The 22,566-nt window shown below is 21.2% G+C and overlaps 1 protein-coding gene across 2 annotated transcripts in view; it reads right to left on the bottom strand.

Moving 5' to 3' along the window:
• Nucleotides 1-6,352: 6,352 nt before the first annotated feature.
• LOC127289190 (cholecystokinin receptor type A-like) overlaps nt 6,353-22,566 on the bottom strand; it is a 53,273-nt gene continuing 37,059 nt past the window's right edge. For both annotated transcript variants that reach the window (XM_051316989.1, XM_051316990.1), the window contains exons 6-11: nt 20,456-20,653; nt 18,365-18,741; nt 11,896-12,165; nt 9,184-9,428; nt 8,385-8,512; nt 6,353-6,902 (exon numbers count right to left, since the gene is read on the bottom strand). In XM_051316989.1, the coding sequence (XP_051172946.1) occupies nt 6,865-6,902; nt 8,385-8,512; nt 9,184-9,428; nt 11,896-12,165; nt 18,365-18,741; nt 20,456-20,653 (1,256 nt within the window). In that variant the 3' untranslated portion in view covers nt 6,353-6,864. The remainder of the gene's footprint in view (nt 6,903-8,384; nt 8,513-9,183; nt 9,429-11,895; nt 12,166-18,364; nt 18,742-20,455; nt 20,654-22,566) is intronic.

Raw genomic sequence — 22,566 nt, forward strand, 5'->3', positions numbered from 1 at the left:
AAATTAATAATTACTAATAATTTTAATTAATTGAATGAATAGGAAATTTTCAATAAAAATTTTACGCCATTTTGAAACGCGCCACGTGCTCTCGAAATATTACTGATAAGTAAAAGCAAGGCTTCAAGGGACTTCCGTGACTTCTAGCAATGTCGACCAATTAAATTACTTGATACTTCCAGTTCAGGAGTTTGAATAAAAACGATTGGCTGCATCTATATTTTTACGTCACTTGAATATTGTGTCCTAATTTTTTCCTGATATTTTCAAAAAAATTTTTATAAAATGCAACAAAAAAAAATTGCCGAATTTTACCAAATAGAATTAATAATAAAAAGAAAAAAATAACAAAAGAAAATAATAATTAATTATATTTTCTGCTAATTATTATTTTCTTTATTTTATAAATAAATAAAAAATTACCAATCAAAATTCACTAAATTTTAAAAGACAAAAATATTATCAATTTCCGTAAAAAGAATTAATAAAATAATAATAATTAAATTTTCCTCAATAAAAAATTAGCAATCAATGTATATTGATTTTAAGGAAACAAAAAATTTTAATAGAGGAAATTTTTTTAAAATTTAATATTTACGTAAATATTAAATATTATTAATAAAAATTAAGTTTTTGAATTCATAAAAAATTATTGCATTTAAAAGTAAATCTAAATAAACAAATCGGATATAAACAATTCATCAAAACAAAGGATCAGAATTGTATTCTCTCTGATTTTTGTTTACATCTCGTGCTGTTGTATTTACAATTGTGCTTTAAAAAAAAACACACCTGATATTGATTTATATGAATTGAATACACGATTTTCTAAATTCAGTTAAATCATTTTTTTAAACAAAACTTTATTATGGATTTCTTAAATTTATAATTTTGGGGGATAATAATAATTTATAATTTTTTAATTCGTAAATTGAAATTTATTATTAGTATAATGCCAAATTAGATTAATTAAAAAAAATAGTATTACTGATTGCAAGCCAGTGACAAAAAAAAAATTATTTTCTAGGGAAAGAAGAAAACATAGACGAGCTATTGCTTGTAGTAGCAGCGGCGCTTGAATGAGCGAGCCTGCTCGGCGAGTCAACTTTTATCCTCGTGTCGAAACGAGAGTGGGGGGACGCGCTCGCTATTCGTTGACGGCGGGACTCGCTCAAGGTCATGCGCGTCGTTGTTGCGCAGTGGAACACTTTGGCTTTCACGCCTCGCATTTCCAAACCCTAAAAACATATAGCGCGGGAATTTTTAAAAAAATTTTCACTTTATGAACACTATATTATATTTACTAAATTTTTTTCTACATTCATTTCAATAAAATATAAATCTATTTATTATATAAATATAATAGCTAAAATATTCAATAAAACTAAAGCATTTCTATTTAAAAAATATATATTTATAAAAAAAAAAATTTAAATAGAAAAATTTGACGAACTGTAACGTTTTTTTTATCTTTTAAACTAATAAAAAAACAATAAAAATTTTATTTCATTTAGAAAAAAAGAGCACTATCTAAATTGAATTGAATTTTGTAATTAACTATACTATCATATTGAAAGAGGGGTGAAAAAAAAATTACAGCTTTACACTTACCAGTGAAGTAATGTATGATCTCGAAATAACAAGGAACAGAAGAATGTAGACTTCAAGAATGGCGAGAGAGAGAGAGGAGAATTTAAGGTCTTACTAAAAGGGGTTTAATACCTCTAGAGAATGTGTAATCCTGGTTCTTTGCTTCATGAATTTTGTTGCCACTTTTTTTTTTACTTATTTTTTTACCTCTTTTTATTTTCCAACTACCCACCTACACTTTCTCGAATCTCTTTCTTTTTTTCTCTTCTCCCGCATTTAAAAATTATCCAAATCTCTTGCACCTAAATCCATATGAAATGAAGAGAATAAAAAAACAAAAGAAAAGCACACACATAAAAAGAATTATTACCATTATAAGAGTATGGCTGCTAAAGGAGAAAAAAAAATTATTAAAAACTCTTTAGAAAAGTTATAAAAAAAAAAAAATGAGAATAAAAATTTGTAAAATACTCATCTTTTGAGAAAAAAAAAAAATTTTAAATTGTTGTTTGAGAGAAAAAAAAAGTTTTGGAAATAAATTTTATATCCATTTCTTGGTGAAACACGTAAAAAGTTTTTTTTTCCTCTCTATATATTTTTATCGATAAATCCCACGCATAGAAACTATAATAAAAAAAAAACAAGAAAAACAGTATAAAAAGATTTTCTTTACTTTTCTCGTGTTCTTTTCGATAAATATTTCTTATATATATATATATATATATATATATATATATATACAGTTATATATGGTAATAAAAATTTTTTTGAAATATATTTCACACTTTATTTTCTATAAATAATTTTCGTTTTTCACAATACACTTTAAAATGAAAACACGAAAAATATTTTCAAAGAAAAGTAATAAATAATTTTTTTTTTCTCTAAAAACACGTAAAATATTTTCGAAAAAAAAAATAAATTTTTCTATTTCTAAGAACACGTAAAATATTTTCGAAAAAAAATTTCTTTTTCTAAATTTTAAATAAAAACACGGAAAATATTTTCAAAAATAAATTTTCGTTTTTTACTGAAAAAATATTCTACACTAAAAAAAAATTATTAAAAAAAAAAATTAGAAAAATCAATGAAACAAATTGCATAATAAATTGTAAATTCAATGAGATTCAATGTCTCGTGTATATATAAGATCAGAAAACGGAAACAAGAATCACACTTCTTCTTCTTCTTCTTCTACTATCTTCTTCATGAAATTTTAATAGACTTTAATAATTCACGATTTCGAAATTGTGGAAAAAGAAATATCATAAAAATTTAATGTTCATCTTCAGAAAATTGCTTTCTCATTACTCTCTTCACAATAGTGAAATAAATTTATTTTTTTTCCATTGTCAAAAATTTATATTTTACTTTCTAATAGTTTTTTAAATTTTTGTAAAAAAAAACGGTCTTGATATTATTTTTTAAAATGACTGTACATTATTAATAAAAATAAATAAAATTTACAATACCGAGAAATTGAAATAATAATAATAATAAAAGCCATCTGTTTTTGTTTTGAAAAAAAAAATAAAATTTAAATTTCGCGCCATTTATAACTCGGCTATTGTCCGCGAGATGGCGGATAACTTTATTGCTCGTAAACGACATGAAGAGTCAAAGGGTATAAGTACCGGTGACTCTAGGAGATTTTTCCAACGCAAAGAAAAAATATTTTTATTACAGGTCTTTATTATATTATTATAATAATAATAATATTGTATTATTATTACTATTATTATTATATTATTATTATATTATTATAATAGTATTATTATGTTATTATAATAGTAATATTACATTATTAGTATTGTAATAGTAATTAGTTAAAGTAGGTATTATAATATTTTTATAATATTATAATAACATTATTATTATTATTATATTATTTTTTATTTATTATTGACAGTAATAAATAAAAAAATAATTATTAATAATTATTCTCGTAAATTAAAAATTGTTTCCAGTCAACTATTATTGTTATTATCTAATTTATTATTGTTTAGTTATTTTTAGTTAAAAATTATTTTTCCTATGTTAATCTTAATTTATTTTTTCAATTTCATTTATTATAGTCATTCATCCCGTAATTTATTTAATTAAACTAAAAAAATTTCGTCGCCAACTAATTTTTATGTTATCATTTCTTTTTTCGGTGACTAATTTTTTTTTTACACAAAAACAAAAAGATTTATGTCACTGTTTCACTGAAGCACGCAATCTTTAAATTGTATTACTGGTTTTTTTTCCACCAGCAAAAGAAGTAACTCGAGTTGATATAATTTCTCCATTGAGTGAAACAAAGAAAAAAAAAAAAATTTTTTTTTTCTCTTGCAAATCAGATAAAATGTCATCTGCACATGTAACTTTTTTTTCCTTTCATATATAACTTTTTTTTTCTACCCCCTTTCATCCTTATCAAAACTTTACTTGTAGGTATAGAGTAAAAAAAAAAGAATGTATCCAAAATATTTGCTTTGGACAAAAATTTTTTTTCTCTCTCACAAAAAAAAAATTATCTAATCTATATTTATTTTGAAGCAGAAAAATGAAAAGAAATTTCCAATTAACAATTTATATTCGAGGTGTTGAAAAAAGTTTAGTGTAATTATAATTTTTTTTTTTTTTTTTATTTTATTTGTTCAGATTAACATGTGAAGATTGCGTGTGTATTATATAAACACATCAGGGGCAGCTAATGACCAGCTCAAAATTGTCTCTACTATAATTAATAGTTTAGGTAACTGAAACAATACTGTCACGTCACTGTCTAAATTAATGAGCCCTTCAAGAAAATTATCTTAAATATTAACTTCGTTATATTGTTAAATTATTATTTATTAATTTATTAAAAAAAAATTTCATTTTTCTTTTTAACACAAAAAAAAAGAAAAATATTTTAATTTTATTCAATTTACAATAAAAATATATTTTTCAATATTTTAAATCCTGTTCCAAATAATTCTATACTTATTATAATATTATTATTGTTATTATTATAATTGATATATTTATAATTATAATTGTTATTAATATTATTATTATTATTAATATTTTTATTTATTAATTTTTTTTTAAATAATACTATTAAAAAATAATAAAATTTTAGAAAATTAATTATTTTAAAATTTCTTTTTTTAATATATGTATATATAGAGAGAGAGGGAACAATATTTCTTGGCAAATATTATATTGCAGGAAGAATGATGGAATATAATTGATGACGTAATCAAAACGTCAAATATAATAACGCTGCTAATAAATTCAGCTTATTGGAAATATGAAGGACAGAAATGAAGTAGGAATCACTTATTTGAATGTGGATTTAAAATAAGCCGATCAAGTTTATTTAAAATTTAAATATATATATAGATAAGTGATTGTAGATGGAAATCAGGAAAAAAAATTTTTTTTCTTTTTTTGCTCCATTTTTTTTTTTTTTTTAATGAACATTATAATTATTAAAACAAAAAAATTATATTTTTAATTTTGAAAAAAAATCCACAAAAAGGTAATTTTACGATATATAATTATATTATAATAAGCTTTCAATAAAAATAGGAATAATAATAATAATAATAATAATAATAATAATAATAATAATAATAATAATAATAATAATAATAATAATAATAATAATAATAATAATAATAATAATAATAATAATAATAATAATAATAATAATAATAATAATAATAATAATAATATTAATATTAATAATAATAATAATAATAATAATAATAGTAATAATAAAATATAAATTTTTCAGATTATTTAAAAAAAAAATTATTTTTATTCTCACCGGAAATTTTCCTCCTGGAAATAAAAATGTTTCTCGCAAAATTGTCCGCCAAAAATTAAAAAATTAATAATTTAACCTATGAAAGTAAATAAAAAAAATTATAAATAAAAATAATAAGTAAATAATAAATAAATAATATATAAATAAATTATAAATAATAAATTAGTAATAAATAAATAATAAATAATAAATAATAAATAATAAATAATAAATAATAAATAATAAATAATAAATAATAAATAATAAATAATAAATAATAAATAATAAATAATAAATAATAAATAAATAAATAGGTAATAAATAATTTATTATATAAATAAAAATAAATAATTAAAAAACTATTTTTTTATAATTAAAAACAAAATAAAAAAAAAATACATTAAAACATTTTTTTTTATAAATAAATTACTTTTCAATTCAATTGTTTTGCAGCAATTAATTTATTCCTATAGAATTTTTTTTTTTTTTATATAAAATTTATATATACACATAAGTTTATTATATTATAGATGAATGGGGTGGGGGGGGGGGGGTAAAGAGGTAAAAAACACGAAATATTCGCCCTAGATGTTAAAATTTATAACATGATCAGTGTGGCATGATTTTATATACCAAGAAATTTTTTTTTTTTTTTTTTAATATTTTTTCCACAATATACCTATATCATTATTTCGATTATCGTAAAATGCATCGTTAAAACTAATACGATACGATTTATGTATTTATATACAAAGTTAATCGAAAAATATTGAATATCAAAAAGAAAAAAAAAACGACGCAAATATTCGATGCTTATCAGTAATTGTTTAAAATTTTTAATATAAAAAACTTTTTTTAAAAAAAAGAGAGAAAAATATTGATAAAAAATATTTACATATAACAATATAAAAAGGAATTTAAAAAAAAAATATTGTATATAAAATTAAAAATTATTTCATTGAAATAAAAAAATATATATATTAAATTTCATTATTTCAATAGCGACACAGAGTTTTAAATAGAAAATAATTCCTATATATTTCAAAATTGATAATAATCAAAGTTCGATGTAAAATAATACTCTTCATAGTTACCAAAAAAAAATTGTCTTATACTAAATTTTCATAGTCATAACTTTTTTCAGGAATAAAAAAAAATTTGAATCAATTTTTCCTTCTCTTCCAATTAAAAGAGTCAAATTTACTCACAATTTTTTTTCACGATTCTTTTTTATCCATTTTTTTTTCTTCCTTTTTGTTGCCCCTTTTTTTTGCCAAAACGACAAAAAAAAAAAAAAATACAAAATTAAAGTGCCATTTTCAAGTGGAAATTGAAAAATTTTTTTTTTAATATTATTTCTAAATATAGAGAATTGAGATTATATTTCGTAAAATTTACGATTTCAACTTCAAATGTGAATCACAAATTATTTCAGTCGTCTTCAAACATCTCCTGGAACATGAATTATCGATCGTTCCAGGCAAAGCTCTTTGCTAAACACGATCCTCATCGCCTAATAGTCGAACCACTTCTGCAAAAAAAAAGAGGAGAAGAAAAAAAAATTATACAAATATTTTTCTCTTTGTGCTCCCTTTTTTTACTTATTTTATGTGAAAAGAGAATTTTTGTTTGAAATAATTCAAAAAATAAACAAAATTACGATTACGATTTGAATTTAGTAATTATTTAAAAATTACTTTAATATTGTAAATTACATTAAAAGTAGTAAAGATAGGTCGGTAATGGCATTTTTCTACATTACCGACTGATGGTAAAACTCTTCGGAAGAAGTAAAAAGTAATTAACCATTAGTGGATAAATACGATTTCTACTTTACCGACCGTCGGTAAAGTAGTTTGTTAGTTATGAAAAAAGTAATTCACCATCAGTCGGTAAATATGATGTCTACATTGCCGACCGCCGGTAAAGCAGTTCAATAGAGATAAAAAAGGGTTTTTACTATCGGTCGGTAAATATGCTGCCTACATTACCGACCGCCAGTAAAACAGTTTAAAAAGATAAAAAAGGTAATTTACCATCAGTCGGTAAATATACTGTCTACATTACCGACTGACGGAAAAACAGTCAGGAAGAGATAAAAAGGAATTAACCATCAGACGGTAAGTATGCTGTCTAAATTACCAACCGCCGGTAAATTAGTTCAAAAGAGTTAAACGGTACTTTACCATCAGTCAGTAAATATGCCATCTACTTTACCAACCGCTGATAACCAGTTCGGAACTTTTATATTCGCTTCAGAATACTTTATTTAAAACGACAGTAATGATAATACTACCGCAGTTTACCACCGATTAGCATTGTTAACCCTAAATAAAAAATAGGACCAAATAATTGAACGGTAAGTAACGTAAAATAAAAATTGTAACATTTGGTATAAACCATAGTCAGTAAGTGCCATAGACTGTAAGTACCACTGAATACAGTAAATTATCCACATGCAATAGTTAACTTAAAGTAAAAAAACTTAGAATTCAGCATATTTACCATCAGTCGGTAATGTAGATCGAAAAATATTCATATTACACTGGTATTAAGTCAAAATTATCGGGCGGTATTATAAACGGTTTCCTTACATGTTACCATCAGTCAATAAACCAACACAGTCGGTACCAACAGTCGGTAAAGATACAATCTACATTACCGTCTGTCGGTAAAGACGAAATCTACATTACCAATAGTCGGTAAATGCGAAATCTTCATTACCATCAGTCGAATTTTGTAATCTACATTACCGGCAGTCGATAAATGACATTGTTACAACATTTTTGAGACATTTAATTTAAAAAAAAATTTTAATTGAAATATTAATTAATTCTAAAATATTGTAATTTTTTTTAAAGTATTATTATTATTATTAAGTTCGAAAATTTTTTTTCTCGCTCTAAAAAAATTAAATTATATTTTGCTGTCAAAGAAAAATGGAACAAAGAAAAGAAAATAAATGAGGGGATAAAAAAAGAAAGAAGTGTTGGAAGTTTTAATTGAGACTTGCCCGATTTGCCAATGAGTGATGCTCTGTTTAAGTAAATGGCTGAGTCGTTTGCACTGACTTCACTGTTTCCAGCTTGAGTGATATTTCTTGTGACCCCTGTGGAGGTACCACGGTCCCCGCATCGCAATCTAAAACAAATTAGCCAACTTCAAGAACGTGTCTCTCACAACGTGACATTTGAAAAGAGAGAGAAATGCGTTTGTTCGTTTCTTGAATTTGTGAATGTGGAAATAAACTTTTTTTTTGAGAATACAAGAATAACTGAAGAAATGGGTGAAATTCTTTTTGAAAATTTATTTTTTATTTTCAATATAATTTCCATTTTTTATTCAATTGTTTTATTATTTATATTTATAATTTATAATAATTTAAATTTTATATTATTTACCAAAAAGAAACATTTTATTTTCATTTCTTAAAAAAATTACTCTGATATTAATAATTAATATTTTAATAATATTATTTTTTATTAATATTTAATTAATAAAGAAATAAAATATTTTTTAGTTAAAAAAAATAATGAAATAAAATCCACATAATAATTAGAAACAATGAAAGAAAAGAATTGTTATAAACTTTCGCCTAAAGATGTGCAGTGGTCGCGTGGTTAGAGCTTCAGATTTGCCAAAAAAAAATCCAGGGTTCGATTCCTTGCGTAGGTGAGATTTTTTTTCAAGGTAAAAAAATATTTGTTTCGAACAAATTTAAGTTTGTTAGTATAATAATAAGTAATAAATAAAAAAAATAGAATTTTCTTTCGAAATAAGTTATAAATATAGTAAGTGGAAGATGAACTTGCCTCCAGCAACTGCACCAATCAAAGAGACTGAGAAAAGCATCTCGGAACTTCCGGTTCATGAAGCAATAGGTGATAGGATTGCAGCAACTTGAAATATAAGCCAAGAGTTGTACGAGACTAATTCCAGTGCTACCAACAAGGGAATATAGCAAATCTGGTTCAAATAGATACCACGTATTGATGACGTATAAAGGCGCCCAACAGACGAAAAATTCCAATACAATGGCAAAAAGCATTCTTATTACCTGTTAATGAATTTAGAAAAAGAAAAACAAATTATTTTTAAAAATATTATTATCTACTAAAAAAAGAATATCAAATTATTTAATAATAATAAAAAATCTAATGATAAAAAAAATTATCTAATAAGAAAAAAAAAATTATCTAACAATAAAAAAAAGTTATCTAATAATAAAAAATATCTAATAAAAAAAAAATATTACAAAATTAAAAAAAAAATGTAAAAACAGTTGTTTATACAAAATATATTAATATTTTTCATTTGACATTTGTTTTCAAATAAAAAAATTTGTTTAATTTTTAAAAAAAAATTTTATAAAAGCTTTTGATAAAATGGAATTTTAAACCTTTTTTTTTTCTTTTTTTATACTCGGAGAATAATAAAATTCATAGAAAAATTATTTATAAAAAGTTTATGAGCAGTGTACACGACAAAATGAAAGTTCAGAGGCTCGTAAATTATTTTTCAAATAAATGACATTGTTTCGTAATTACTAATAACTAATGAACTTTAGCATTAGAGGTTATTTTAAATTTAGATGAGCTATTACAGTTCTCAAGGAAACTTTACTTCATTCAATATAATATGTCAAGCTGAGGGGGATCAATACAATGAATAAATAAATATATATATATATATATATATATATATCAAGTAAATTAGACAATTAAAACTTTCCCGGGATCAATAATTAGTTTTATTCAGAATAAAAAGAAAAAAGTGTCTAGCAAATAACAAAGTGATAATTAAACTAAATAATAATAATAATATAAATAATAAAAATTATTATTAATATTATCATTATTATTTATTATTATTTTTTTTTGTTATTTTTATTAATATTTGTTATTAAAAAATAGAACAATAACGACTGTAATAATAAATTTTTAAAAAAGTACCAAAAACTGTTAAATTTTTGTTACAAACTTTTTATAACTTATTTCTAATGGTTTCAAACGTGTTTTAAATTATTCCAAAATATATTAAAAATATTCATATAATTTTTTCTAATCTAATTTCAATGGTTTAAAATTGATTTTTAATTTTTGAAAATGTTTCAAATTTTCACTAAATTATTTATAACTTGTTTAAACTTGTTTTATATGATTCAAACTTGTTTTAAATTTGTTTCAAACAATTTAAAACTTATTTAAAAATATTTAAAATTATTGAAAATTTGTTTAAATTTGTTTTATACGATTCAAACTTGTTTTAAAATTGTTTCGAACAGTTTAAAACTTATTTGAAAATATTTAAAATTATTGAAAACTTGTTTAAATTTGTTTTATACGGTTCAAAATGGTTTAAAATTATATCAAACAGTTTTAAACACGTTCGTAATTGTTTCAAACAGTTTAAAACTTGTTTAGAATAAATTAAAATTATTTAATCTCATTTAGAATTTTTTCAAACGGTTTAGAACTTGTTTAGTGTTAATTAAATGATTTAAAACTCATTCGAAATTGTTTCAAACAGTTTAAAACTGGTTTAAAATTATTTTAAATTTAAAAAAACTTGTTTGGAATTGTTCTAAACGGTTCAAAGTAGTTCTAAATTGTTTTAAATATTTTAAAACTGATTTGGAATTATTTTTAATTATTAAAAATTTGTTTGAAATTGTTCTAAACGGTTCGAACTTGTTTAAAATTGTTCCAAACAGTTTTAAACCGGTTGAAAAATTGTTTAAATTTATTTAAAACTTGTTTAACATTGTTTTAAACGATTTAAAACTTATTTGAAATAATTTAAAACAGTTTTAAACACGTTCGTAATTGTTTCAAACAGTTGAAAACTTGTTCAGATTTGTTTAAAACGGTTTGAAACTTATTGAGAATTAATTGAATGGTTTAAAACTTGTTCTTAATTGTTTCTAATAGTTTAAAATTTATTTAAAATTATTTGAAATTATTGAAAACTTGTTTAGAATTATTTTAAACAATTCAAACTGGTTCAAAATTATTTCAAACAGTTTTAAACTTGTTTGAAACTACTTTAAATTATTTAAAATATATTTAGAATTATTTCAAATGGAATATAAATTTGTTTAGAGCTATGTAAATGATTTAAAATTCGTTTTAAAATGTTGCAAACAGTTTAAAACATTAAAAAATGATTTTTAATAAATTTTTTTTTTGTTATTTTTACCGAAAATTGTTATTAAAAAATTTTTTTTTGACAAATTATTTTAAAATTTCTTTTTTTTGCATGAAAATTTTGTAAAAAGAAAAAAAATTGTTAAATAAAAATAGTCTATAATATTTCTTTTTTTTCTATCAAAAAAATCTTATTTTTCTATAGGAGTAAATAATTTCCTGTTTGAAAATTTTAATATGAAAAAATGGTAATAATCTTCTTCGCATGTGAAATTTGCAATTTCCTGTGATAGGTCAGTTTATATAGAGAGGCCAAAAAAAAAAAAAAAAAAAAAAAAAAATGTAAAAGAAAATTTTCATGTAAATATTGAAAAATACCTTCTTTTTAGCCTCAATACTTTTTCCCATGTAGTTACTGCGAATGACATGTTGCCGTCTCGAAGTATAAGTTGAATTTTGACGACTCTCAATTCCTCCTCCGGGTTCATCCGTTTCCCGATAAATCACTGAGCCTCTCCTACCATTTCCATTGGCAGTTCCACTAGTTCCAGGTAATGTTATAATTGAATTTAAATCATTGCTACCACTTACATTGACATTAACATCTACATTTGTTGAATTTTTTGTCGATGATTTTAATCTTCGTATCTGGAAATTTGAAAAATAAATTCCAAAAATTTGGAAATACAATTTATTATTTTTTTTTTTTAATATTAAAAATTATAGAATTTAACAATTTAAAAAAAAAAATTTTAATGAAAATAAAAAAGTAAAAATTATTTTTATATGAAACTATAAAAATATCAAAATTAAAATAAAAATTAAGATAAAAATAAAAATAAAAAAAAATACTATTAACAAAAAAAAAATTTTTTTTAGATATAAAAAATTTTAAAAAACTATAGAAAAATAATAAAAGTATTTTTTTTTCTTCAAGCTTGTGAGAATTTTATTTAAATCAATGAAAGAAAAAAAATAGTGGAGAATTTACATTGCAATTAAAAGATGCAGAATTTCATGCTATGAAAATTGTACTACATTCATTAACAACGTTTATGATTATGAATGTAAAATTTTGAGAGCCATATATATATATATATAGTGAATATTTTCGTATAAGGAAAATGGATAATTTCATATTAATATTCAACACTTTTCACACCACACTCACTGGCAGTGGTCATTCTTAAATTTATTTATGCGTATAATCCGTAATATCAGCCAAGTCAAATATTAAACATTACACATTTTAATTATCACCTCTCTATATATCCATTGTGAAATTTCCCTTCGTTAAATTTTATTCAAACAATGTCGTTGAAATATTTACCATTTCAAATTTTCTCATATATTAATTATTAATATAATAAATTTACATTATTATTAATAATTAATAATGAATTTATAATATAAATAAATATAAATAAATAAAAATATAAATAAAAATAAATATAAATAAAAAATATAAATAAACAAATTAATTAATATAAAAATTAAATTAAAATTAAATAATAATTTATAATAATTAATAGTAACTAAATATTATCACAGCTAAAAAAATACACTTTTTAATTAATCATTTTTAGGTGAGAAAAAATTAGGTAATTTTTTCCATGCATAAAAATTTAATTTTTTATTTTTAATAACTCGACATGCGAAACGTCATTTTTAACAACATGTTGTTTATAGAATAATTAGATAATGAGATAAAAAAAAATTTTATTTAATTAAAAAGCAGTTTATTTGTTTTTTTTTTATGTTGCGATTTAAACAAAAAATGTTCTCTTAACAAAATTCAAATTTTTTTTTACATACTACATTAAAATATTAAAAAATTATGAAAGAATTTAATAAATTTTTTAAAAATCTTCTAAATAATTTTTTTTACACGTTTTTTCCAATAAAAATAAACTGAACACTGTAGAAAAAAAAAATATTCTCATATTGAGAAGAATATTTCGCTATTGAATTATTCTAATTGAAAATTTTAAACCATTTTCTAATTTATATCACGATTTGCACACATAATAGAAACAAAATAAATATATATACTATATATATATTCTCAAATTGAGAGGAATAATTCGCTTCTGAATTTCTCTAAAATTGAGAGATTTTTAAATTTTTTTTTTCAATATCACAATTTCGACATAATAAAAACAAAACAAAAAATATATTCTTAAATTGAGAGGAATAATTCGCTTATGAATTCCTCTAAATTTGAGAGGATTTTGTCATTAGAAAAATTGATTTTTTATCACATAGTGTTATAAATTTTCCCTAAAGAATTTGTTTTTTCTATTTAATATCAATACTAAACTATTCCTCTTGTGTTAAGAGGATTTTTGTCTTAAATTTAAATCATAAGCGTTTTTGGCAATTTTGAATTTTTATTTCGTACAATATTTCAGTAGAATGACAAAATTTTTTTTTTTTTTAGATTTAAATATCACAGGAATTCTATTCCTTTAGTATTTAGAGGATTTTCTTATATGAATTTAGAAATTTTTTTGCAATTTTTAATTTATTTATATATTTATTAATTTAAATCAAAAATAGACAAAAAAAATTATTTCAAAATATTTTTTTTATGATATTATTTATTAAGAGAAAAAATCCTCTCAATTTAAAAGTAAAAAAAAAATATTCTCGAATAAAAATTGAATAAAAAACAAAAGGTACTACAAAATTTAGTATAGAAAATAGCCTCAATTTTAGTCTTAGAGAAATCCTCTTAATTTGAAAGTAAATTATCCTTTTAATTTATAAGTAAATAATCCTCTCATTTTGAGAATAATAATAAGTAAACAAATAGATTAAAGGTAATACAAAGTTAAGTATTGAAAATAATTTTAGTATTAGAGAAATCCTCTTAATTTGAAAGTAAATTATCCTCTTAATTTAAAAGTAAATAATCCTCTTAATTTAAAAGTAAATAATCCTCTTAATTTAAAAGTAAATAATCCTCTTAATTTGAGATTACTAATAAGTAAACAAATAAATAAAAGGAAATACAAAATTAAGTATAGAAAACGACCTTAATATTGTAAGCAATCCTTTCAATTTGAATGTAAATTATCCTCTCAATTAAAAATTAAATAATCCTCTTAATTTGAGAATTAAATAATTAAACAAATAAATAAAAAGTAATTAAAAATTCAGTATTAAAAATGGCCTTTGTATTAAAGAAATCCTTTCAATTTGAAAGTAAATTATTCTCTCAATTTAAAATTAAAAAATCCTCTCAATTTGAGAATAATACTAAGTAAACAAATAAATAAAAGATAATTCAAAATTCAGTATAGAAAATAATATTAGTAATTAGAGAAATCCTCTCAATTTGAAAGTAAATTATCCTTTCAATTCGAAACTAAATAATCCTCTCAATTTGAGAATATATTTTTTTTTGTTAACAAAGTAATAAAGAATTTAGTTTAAAATGACAATTTTTTCTATTGCACATCTTTACTGCAGCATTTCTCTTATTTTAAGAGGATTTTTTCTCATAAGTAAATTTTTTTTTAAAAATTATTCATAATTTTATTTACTTTTAATAAAAATTATTTTATCCATTATATTGTCGTTATGTTATATATATATATTTATTTAAATATAGTTTTTTTCATTATTTAGTATATGAATTGCATTATTCGGAAATATTATATTATATTCATGACCCAATTTTCATATCATTTGAATATGTCAATGGAGGAAGAACAAAGATCGAATTGACGACATCTATATATATATATATATATATATATATATAAAAGATTCGAATGAGAATGAAGAGCTGATATATATTTCTTGATTTTGTTATCGGGTTCTTCTTTCTGTCTGATTTGAAATGCTCTCTGTGTATAGCAATGTGAAGCTAAACTAAGCCCTGAAGCAAGGAGCTTTTGTACTTTCGAATCCCGATCCCTTTCAAATTGCTTTCTTGCTTTTCCGACTTTGGAGGGACAAATTTGCAAAAACATCGTTGCTATTGTTTCCTCTTCTTGTGCAATATATATATATATATATATATATATATATATATATATCAACTCTCTTGTACGTCCTTCCAACATTTGATAAATTTTTTATAAACTATCCATTGAAAAAAGAAAATTAAAATTTATAAAATAAAATAATAAAATATACTTTTTTTTATTACTTTCAAATTGAGAGGATTAGTTTTGATAATTCTTTGAGAGAAAAAGAAATAATAATCTAATGTAAAAAAAAAACTTCTTTTTAGTAATAGAGAGAAAAAAACTTCAAAAGTTTTTACTTTTTTTTTTAGTAGAAAATTTACTTAAAAGAAGAATCCTCTTAATGTGAGAGGAATCGTTTAGCAAAAATGTACAATAGGAAAAATTAAAACCAAACAAGTTCTATACATATCGAAAGTAAATTTCTATTTAATTTTTTTGTAATTACTCCTATTTTTAAATTAAATTATTCTCAAATTGAGAGGATTATTTAATTTTAAAACAAAATGTAAGGCTGTACTCTATATACTACTGAGGCTGTAATACTAACAATAAGATTATTTTCTATTTTTTCTATTTTCCTTTTTTTATTTGATTTAATTACTATTCTTAAATTAAGAGGATTATTTAGCATTCAAATTAAATTTTTTTCCTAAATCTAAAAAACAATAATTTTTTTTAATTTATTAAAATTGTGATAGAAATTTACAAGTTAAAAAATCTCTCAATTTTTGAGAAATTCAGAAGCGAAATATTCTCAATTCGAGAGTATTTTTTTAATATATATATATATATATATGTTTTTTCAATTAAAAAATAATAATAAAAAAAAACTATTTTCACATATTATTACCCTATTAAAGTGTCACATGAAACTTTTATTTTTTTACTATATTATATCTGTATAAACCATTTTTTTTATCGATAAATTTACATATAAATATTCTCAGTATATAGTAAATATATTGACTTGATATACTGTTGTCATTTTACCTGTGTATATTTTATCTTCTCTCTGATATTATAGTGGGAGTTTTTTTTTCTCTATATATTTATGTTTATATGTAACTTTTGTAATAAGTACTTCGAAACGTGAACTTAACTTTTTTTTATGCTTCACTATACACTGTTTATATCCCTTAGTATAAATCATTTTATTGATCATAAATAGGAAAATTATTAAATAATTTCAAAATTAAAATTTTAATGACAAGCTTATTTTTTCATTTGCAATTACAATTTTTTGTAATGAAAGAAAAGAAATAGTTAAAAATAATATTTTATATTATAATAATATTAAAATAAATAATAATAATAATAATAATTTGAAATTTATTAAATTTTCCTCTGAAATGAAGTGTAATTTCTTTTCAGCAATAAAAATACATTATTCCACCTAGTTTAAGAGGATTTTAATTTTATTTTTAAAAAATTTTTAAAAAAATGTATTCTTCTAAATTTAAATGAAAAGGAAAATTTTCCTCTCAAAATAAGAATAATTTTAATTTGTTAATTTTTGATAATATACAATAACGAAATATTTCAATGTTATTTTTTCTCAAATATTCAGAGAATTATAATATTTCTTTTTATACTTAGAAGAGAAATCCTCTTAATTTTAGAGGAAAACAAAATTATTTCTCTCTTACTGAAAAGATTCCATATTTAACATAATATAAAATATTTAAAGAATGAATACTAAAATATCGTCCTGAAATTTCAAATACTCTTAATTTGAGCATAAAATAAAATTTTAGTATTCCTCTCAAAGTAAGTGGATTTCCCTCTTAGTCTTGTGTTAAGCTTAAAGTATAAAAATCCAATGTTTTTTTTTCAAAAAAAATTTATTATCTAAATAAAATGTTATTTTGTAGCTAATGATTGAATCCTCTCAATTTGAGAATAAATAGAGATTTTCTATTTTAATTAGAAGTCTTAAATTTTATTTCTCAAAATTCTTTTAATTTTAATTTTATTTCCATTGTCAAGGAAAAATTTTTAATATTCTTCTCAAATTGAGAGGATTTTTTCTACCTTAAAAAGTGAATCCTCTTATTTTGAGAGAAGTAGTAAAATTTTAAAATACTAACATATTTCGTATACAAAATTTAAGAAATCCAAATTTGGCATGAAATTCTGTTGGAAAAGAATACTAAATCCCTCTTAAATTGAAAGGATATTTTTACTGGCTATAATTATAATGGACAAATTTTATTTTATTTCTCAAAATTCTTTTAATTTTAATTTTATTTCTATTATCAAGGGAAAATTTTTTATATTCTTCTCAAATTGAGAGGATTTTTTTCAACCTTAAAAAGTGAATCCTCTCAATTTGAGAGAAGTAGTAAAATTTTAAAATACTAACATATTTCGTATACAAAATTTAAGAAATCCAAATTTTGCCTAAAATTCTGTTGGAAAAGAATATTAAATTCCTCTTAAATTGAGAGGATATTTTTACTGGCTGTAATAATTCTAATGGAAAAATAGAAAATAAAATTTAAAGAAGTTCTATATAACAATTTTAACTCTTCTTTAGCCTAAAATTAAATTAAATTCCTAAAATTTTTATTTAAATATTAAATTCCTCTTAAATTGAGAGGATATTTTTACTGGCTGTAATTCTAATGGAAAAATAGAAAATAAAATTTAAAGAAGTTCTATATAACAATTTTAACTCTTCTTTAGCCTAAAAATTAAATCCTCTCAATTTAAGAGGAATAATTTTTAATTTTGAAAAAAAATATAAAAATAAAAATAATCTTTTAATTTCTCTTCTCTTCAGTATTAAAATCCATAATTTTTATTCTAGGGAGAAAATACTCTCATTTTGAGAGGAAAAAAAATTATTTATTTTTTTTTTTAAATACCTTGGCAGACATTGCGCGACGATTTGAGCTTATTCGATTGCATCTGACACGATTTGTGGAAGACATTGAATTTGAAGGTCCAGCTAAATCATCAGATCGTGAATTAAACATTGTTGTACGTTCCATTATTCCTGAATGTTCACGATCCATTGATTTTTCACGACTTATTCTGCTAGGAAATTCACGTAATTTTCCCAGGCACACTGAACTTTGACGAATTTCACGTTGAAGGCCCCTCCAAAGTTTACTTGCTATTAAATAATATGCTAAACTCATAACAATTAACGGCACTAATAATAGAGCACCATCTAAAAAAATATTATATGCCCTCTCATATTCAACACTATCACCCCAATCCTCACGACACTTTTGTCTGCCTGTGAATAAAAAGAAAAACACAAAAAAAAAATATTTTTATACCTATTTATGAAAATTTGTTTAAAAACAATTTAAAACTAGTTTCGGATCAATTCAAACGAGTTCCAACTAGTTAGAATTTATTTAAATTTATTTCAAGTAATTTTTAATCTATTAATCTTCTAAATTTTCTTATCTGTAAAAATAGTTTTGTACCAATTTAAATTTATTTTTTTTTTTTGTTAAAATTATTTTTGAACATATTCAAACCTGTACAGAATTAATTTAAACTAGTTTCAAACAACATTTCTATTTTTCTTTTCAAATTTTCCGAAAAAAAGGTCAACTCAATTTTTTGGTGACTCTGAACTTGTTAAAATCGTTATAAATTAGTTTCGGACCAACTCAAACTAGGTCGAAACCAATTAGAACTTGTTTTAGATTTATTTGAACTAGTTTCGAAACAAAATAAACTTGTTTTTTTTTTAAATCAATTCAAAAACAAGTTTTAAAACCTACTCAAACTTGTTTCCAATGAATCTGAATTTGTTTACAGTCAATTCAAACTAGTTTCGAACCAAATTGAACTAGTTCGCACCTGTTTGAATTTGTTTCGGATTCTTTAAACTCATTTTTTCAAAGAATACAATCTAATTTCAAACCAAATTTAATTTGTTTTATGAGAAATTCTTAACTTATTTTCAATGAATCTTAATCTGTTCAAATTCAAACAAGTTCAAACCAGTTAGAAATAGTTATAGATATATTTCAACCAGTTTTCAATCAATGCAAAACTAGTATTCGATCAATTTAAATATATTTTTTTGTTAATTATGGTCAATTCGAAATAGTTTCGGACCAACTCAAACTAGTTCAAACCAATTAGAACTTGTTTTAGATTTATTGCAACTACAAATCTGTACAAAATCAATTCAAACTAGTTTTATTCAAAATTACAATTGTTTCTTTTTCTAATTAATTTAAAATAATTTTAGTACCCACTTAAATTTGCTTTCAATTAGTCTAAACTTGTTTAAAATCCACTCGAAGTAGTTTTGAATCAACTCAAACCAGTTAGATTTTGTTTTTAATTCATTTCAACTAGTTTTTTTTAATAAATGCAAAGTAATTTTGGATAAATTAAAATTTTTGTGTTTCAATTTGTATTTTGAACAAATAAAAACATGTTCAAAATCAATTCGAATTTTGTTTTTGATCAATTTAAACTTGTTTTGGATCATCTCAAACTAGTCCGAACCTGTTTAAAAATTGTTTTAGATTCTTTTAAATTTATTTTCAATACAAACTAGTTTTGGTATCAATTTTAAGTTATATTTTGTTAAACTGTTTAAAATCAATTCGAACTTGTTTCGAATCAATTCAAACCAGTTTTGGATAATTTCAAACTAGTACAAACCGGTTTAAAATTGTTTTATCTTTTTTTTAAACTTATTTTTGACTAACTTAAACCAATTTAAAATCAATTCCAACTAGTTTCGGATCAGTTCAAACTAGTTTTGGACAAATTCAAACTAGTTTTGAATAGATACAAACTAGTTTCGGACAAGTTCGGAATTTTTTTAGGAAATTTTTTTTTTATTCTACAATTATTTTTTGCAAAAAAAAATTTTTTTTTTTGTTAAAAGAAAAAAAAATTCAATTATTTGAACGCTAATAAAAAAAAATGTTAAAAAAATGTTAAAATATTATAATTCTAATTTGTTACACTCTCACCTCCCCTGATGCTCTTGAGCTTGGAAACCGCAAAAATAGGCGCACTCCATGTTAAACTTATTGCCCAGACAATGACAATCATTTTATAAGCATGAGATTCTGTCTGCCATGTTCTCGATTTAAGTGGTCGACAAATCGCATAATATCTCTCCAATGAAATGGCAACGAGTGTCCAAACTCCTACAGAAACTGAAACAGCTGAATTGCAAAAAAAAAATTATTTTATTTTGTTATTTTTTTATTTAAAAAATTTTTTATTATTATTTTTTTATAATTTTTTTTAAATATATATATTTTTTTATATTTTATATATTATATAAAAATTAAAAAATTTATTATTATTATTATTTTTATTATTATTATTATTATTATTATTATTATTATTATTATTATTATTATTATTATTATTATTATTATTTGATTGATATCTTTTTTTAATAATATTATAATTTCGATAATTTTATTTTTAAAAAAATTTTTTTAAATATAAAAAAGAAAAAGAAATAGAAATTAAAAAAAGAACATAATTATTATTTAAAAAAAATTACTGAAAATTGAAACTGTCTTTTTATTATAAATAATAAAAAAATAATAAAGTTTCAAAGTAAATACAATAAAATTTCCATGGGTATAACATTACGAAATATAAGAGCATAAATTGAAAAAAAAATTTTTTCAAGATGAAAAAAAGTATAAATACAAGCAAAAATGTGGTAAGAGAAATATTTTGGCTCATCAAATATTTGCATAAGAATAAGACTATGGCTTGGGAGAAAGGGGGAAAATTTTTTTTTTTTTTTTTTTTTTTTTGTCCCTCTATACATTGACTTTTATCTTAACATTATTGATACTTGCATTACAATGGCGCACATTGTCGATTATTATTATGAAAGAAAACAAGAATTTAATATAAAATATGGGACACAAAATTTAATCAGTAAGAAAAACCTTCATTTTTTTTTTTTTTTTTTCTTTTTGCTTTCCTAATATATGATAACTGCCGCAATTTATTTTCACAAAATTTTTCAATTTTTCACCAATTATTATTGATGTAAGAAAAAAAGAAAATAATTTGTACCGTAAATTTTTTTTTTCTTTCAAATTAAAAAATATTTATTTATTTCTGATTTTTGAGAATATTTTTTTTGCAAAAACAAAAATACATATTTTGTTTCAAAATTAAAAAATATTTTATGCAAAAAGAAAATTTTGTTTTAAATTGAAAAAAAAATTTTTTGCCAAAAAAAATTGTTTTAAATTGAAAAATAATTTTTGCCGGAAAAATTGTTTCAAATTGAAAAATATGTATTTTTTAAAACAAAATTTTTTTTGAATAATTTTTTTTTTTTAAAGAATTCTTTAAATTATTTCTTAAATAACATTTAGAAATTTTTGTAAATAAAATAAAAACAAATAAATTAAAAAAAAAAAAAAAATTGAAAATTAATTTCAAAAAAACTTTGAGAAAAATTTTCTATATATATTTGCGAATATAATAATTTTAATAAAAAATAATTTTTTTTTGAAGATAAATATATTAATGAAAAATAAATTATTCAGTTAAAAAAAAATGACAATTGTTCATTTTACGATAAAAGTAAAAAAAAAAATGAAATAATTTCATCGAAATGTGATAAAATCTACAAAAATGTCGCAAATAATAATTAATTTCAAAAAATAATTGAACTAAAGAGAATTAAATGCTGGGTAATGTTATTTCAAGCGCGCAGTAAATGCGGTATTATATGTAAATTCAACAAAATGTAGTCAATAGAATTTCCCATTACTGGGAAAATTAATTACCAATATATTATATATAAATGTAAAATTACGTTTAATCGCTTTTTGAACGACCACATGTACAATAAATAAAACATGTAAATTTAATTGTAATTAATAATCATAATTAGGGGGAAAAAAATTTCTATTTTTTTAATGCAAAAATAAGTGAAAAAAAAATTTTTTTTATTTAAAAATGAAAAAATTTAAATTTAAAAATTAGGAAATTTAAATTTAAAAATTTTTTAATTAAAAAACAGTTTAAATTAACAAAAAAAAAATTTATATTAGGTACTAAATTAATAAAAAAAAAAAAAAAAAATTTTTGAAAT

The sequence above is a fragment of the Leptopilina boulardi genome, unplaced genomic scaffold (genome assembly GCF_019393585.1).
Source record: "Leptopilina boulardi isolate dan_hultmark-lab unplaced genomic scaffold, ZJU_Lbou_2.1 LbouV2_40, whole genome shotgun sequence".
Lineage (NCBI taxonomy): Eukaryota > Metazoa > Arthropoda > Insecta > Hymenoptera > Figitidae > Leptopilina > Leptopilina boulardi.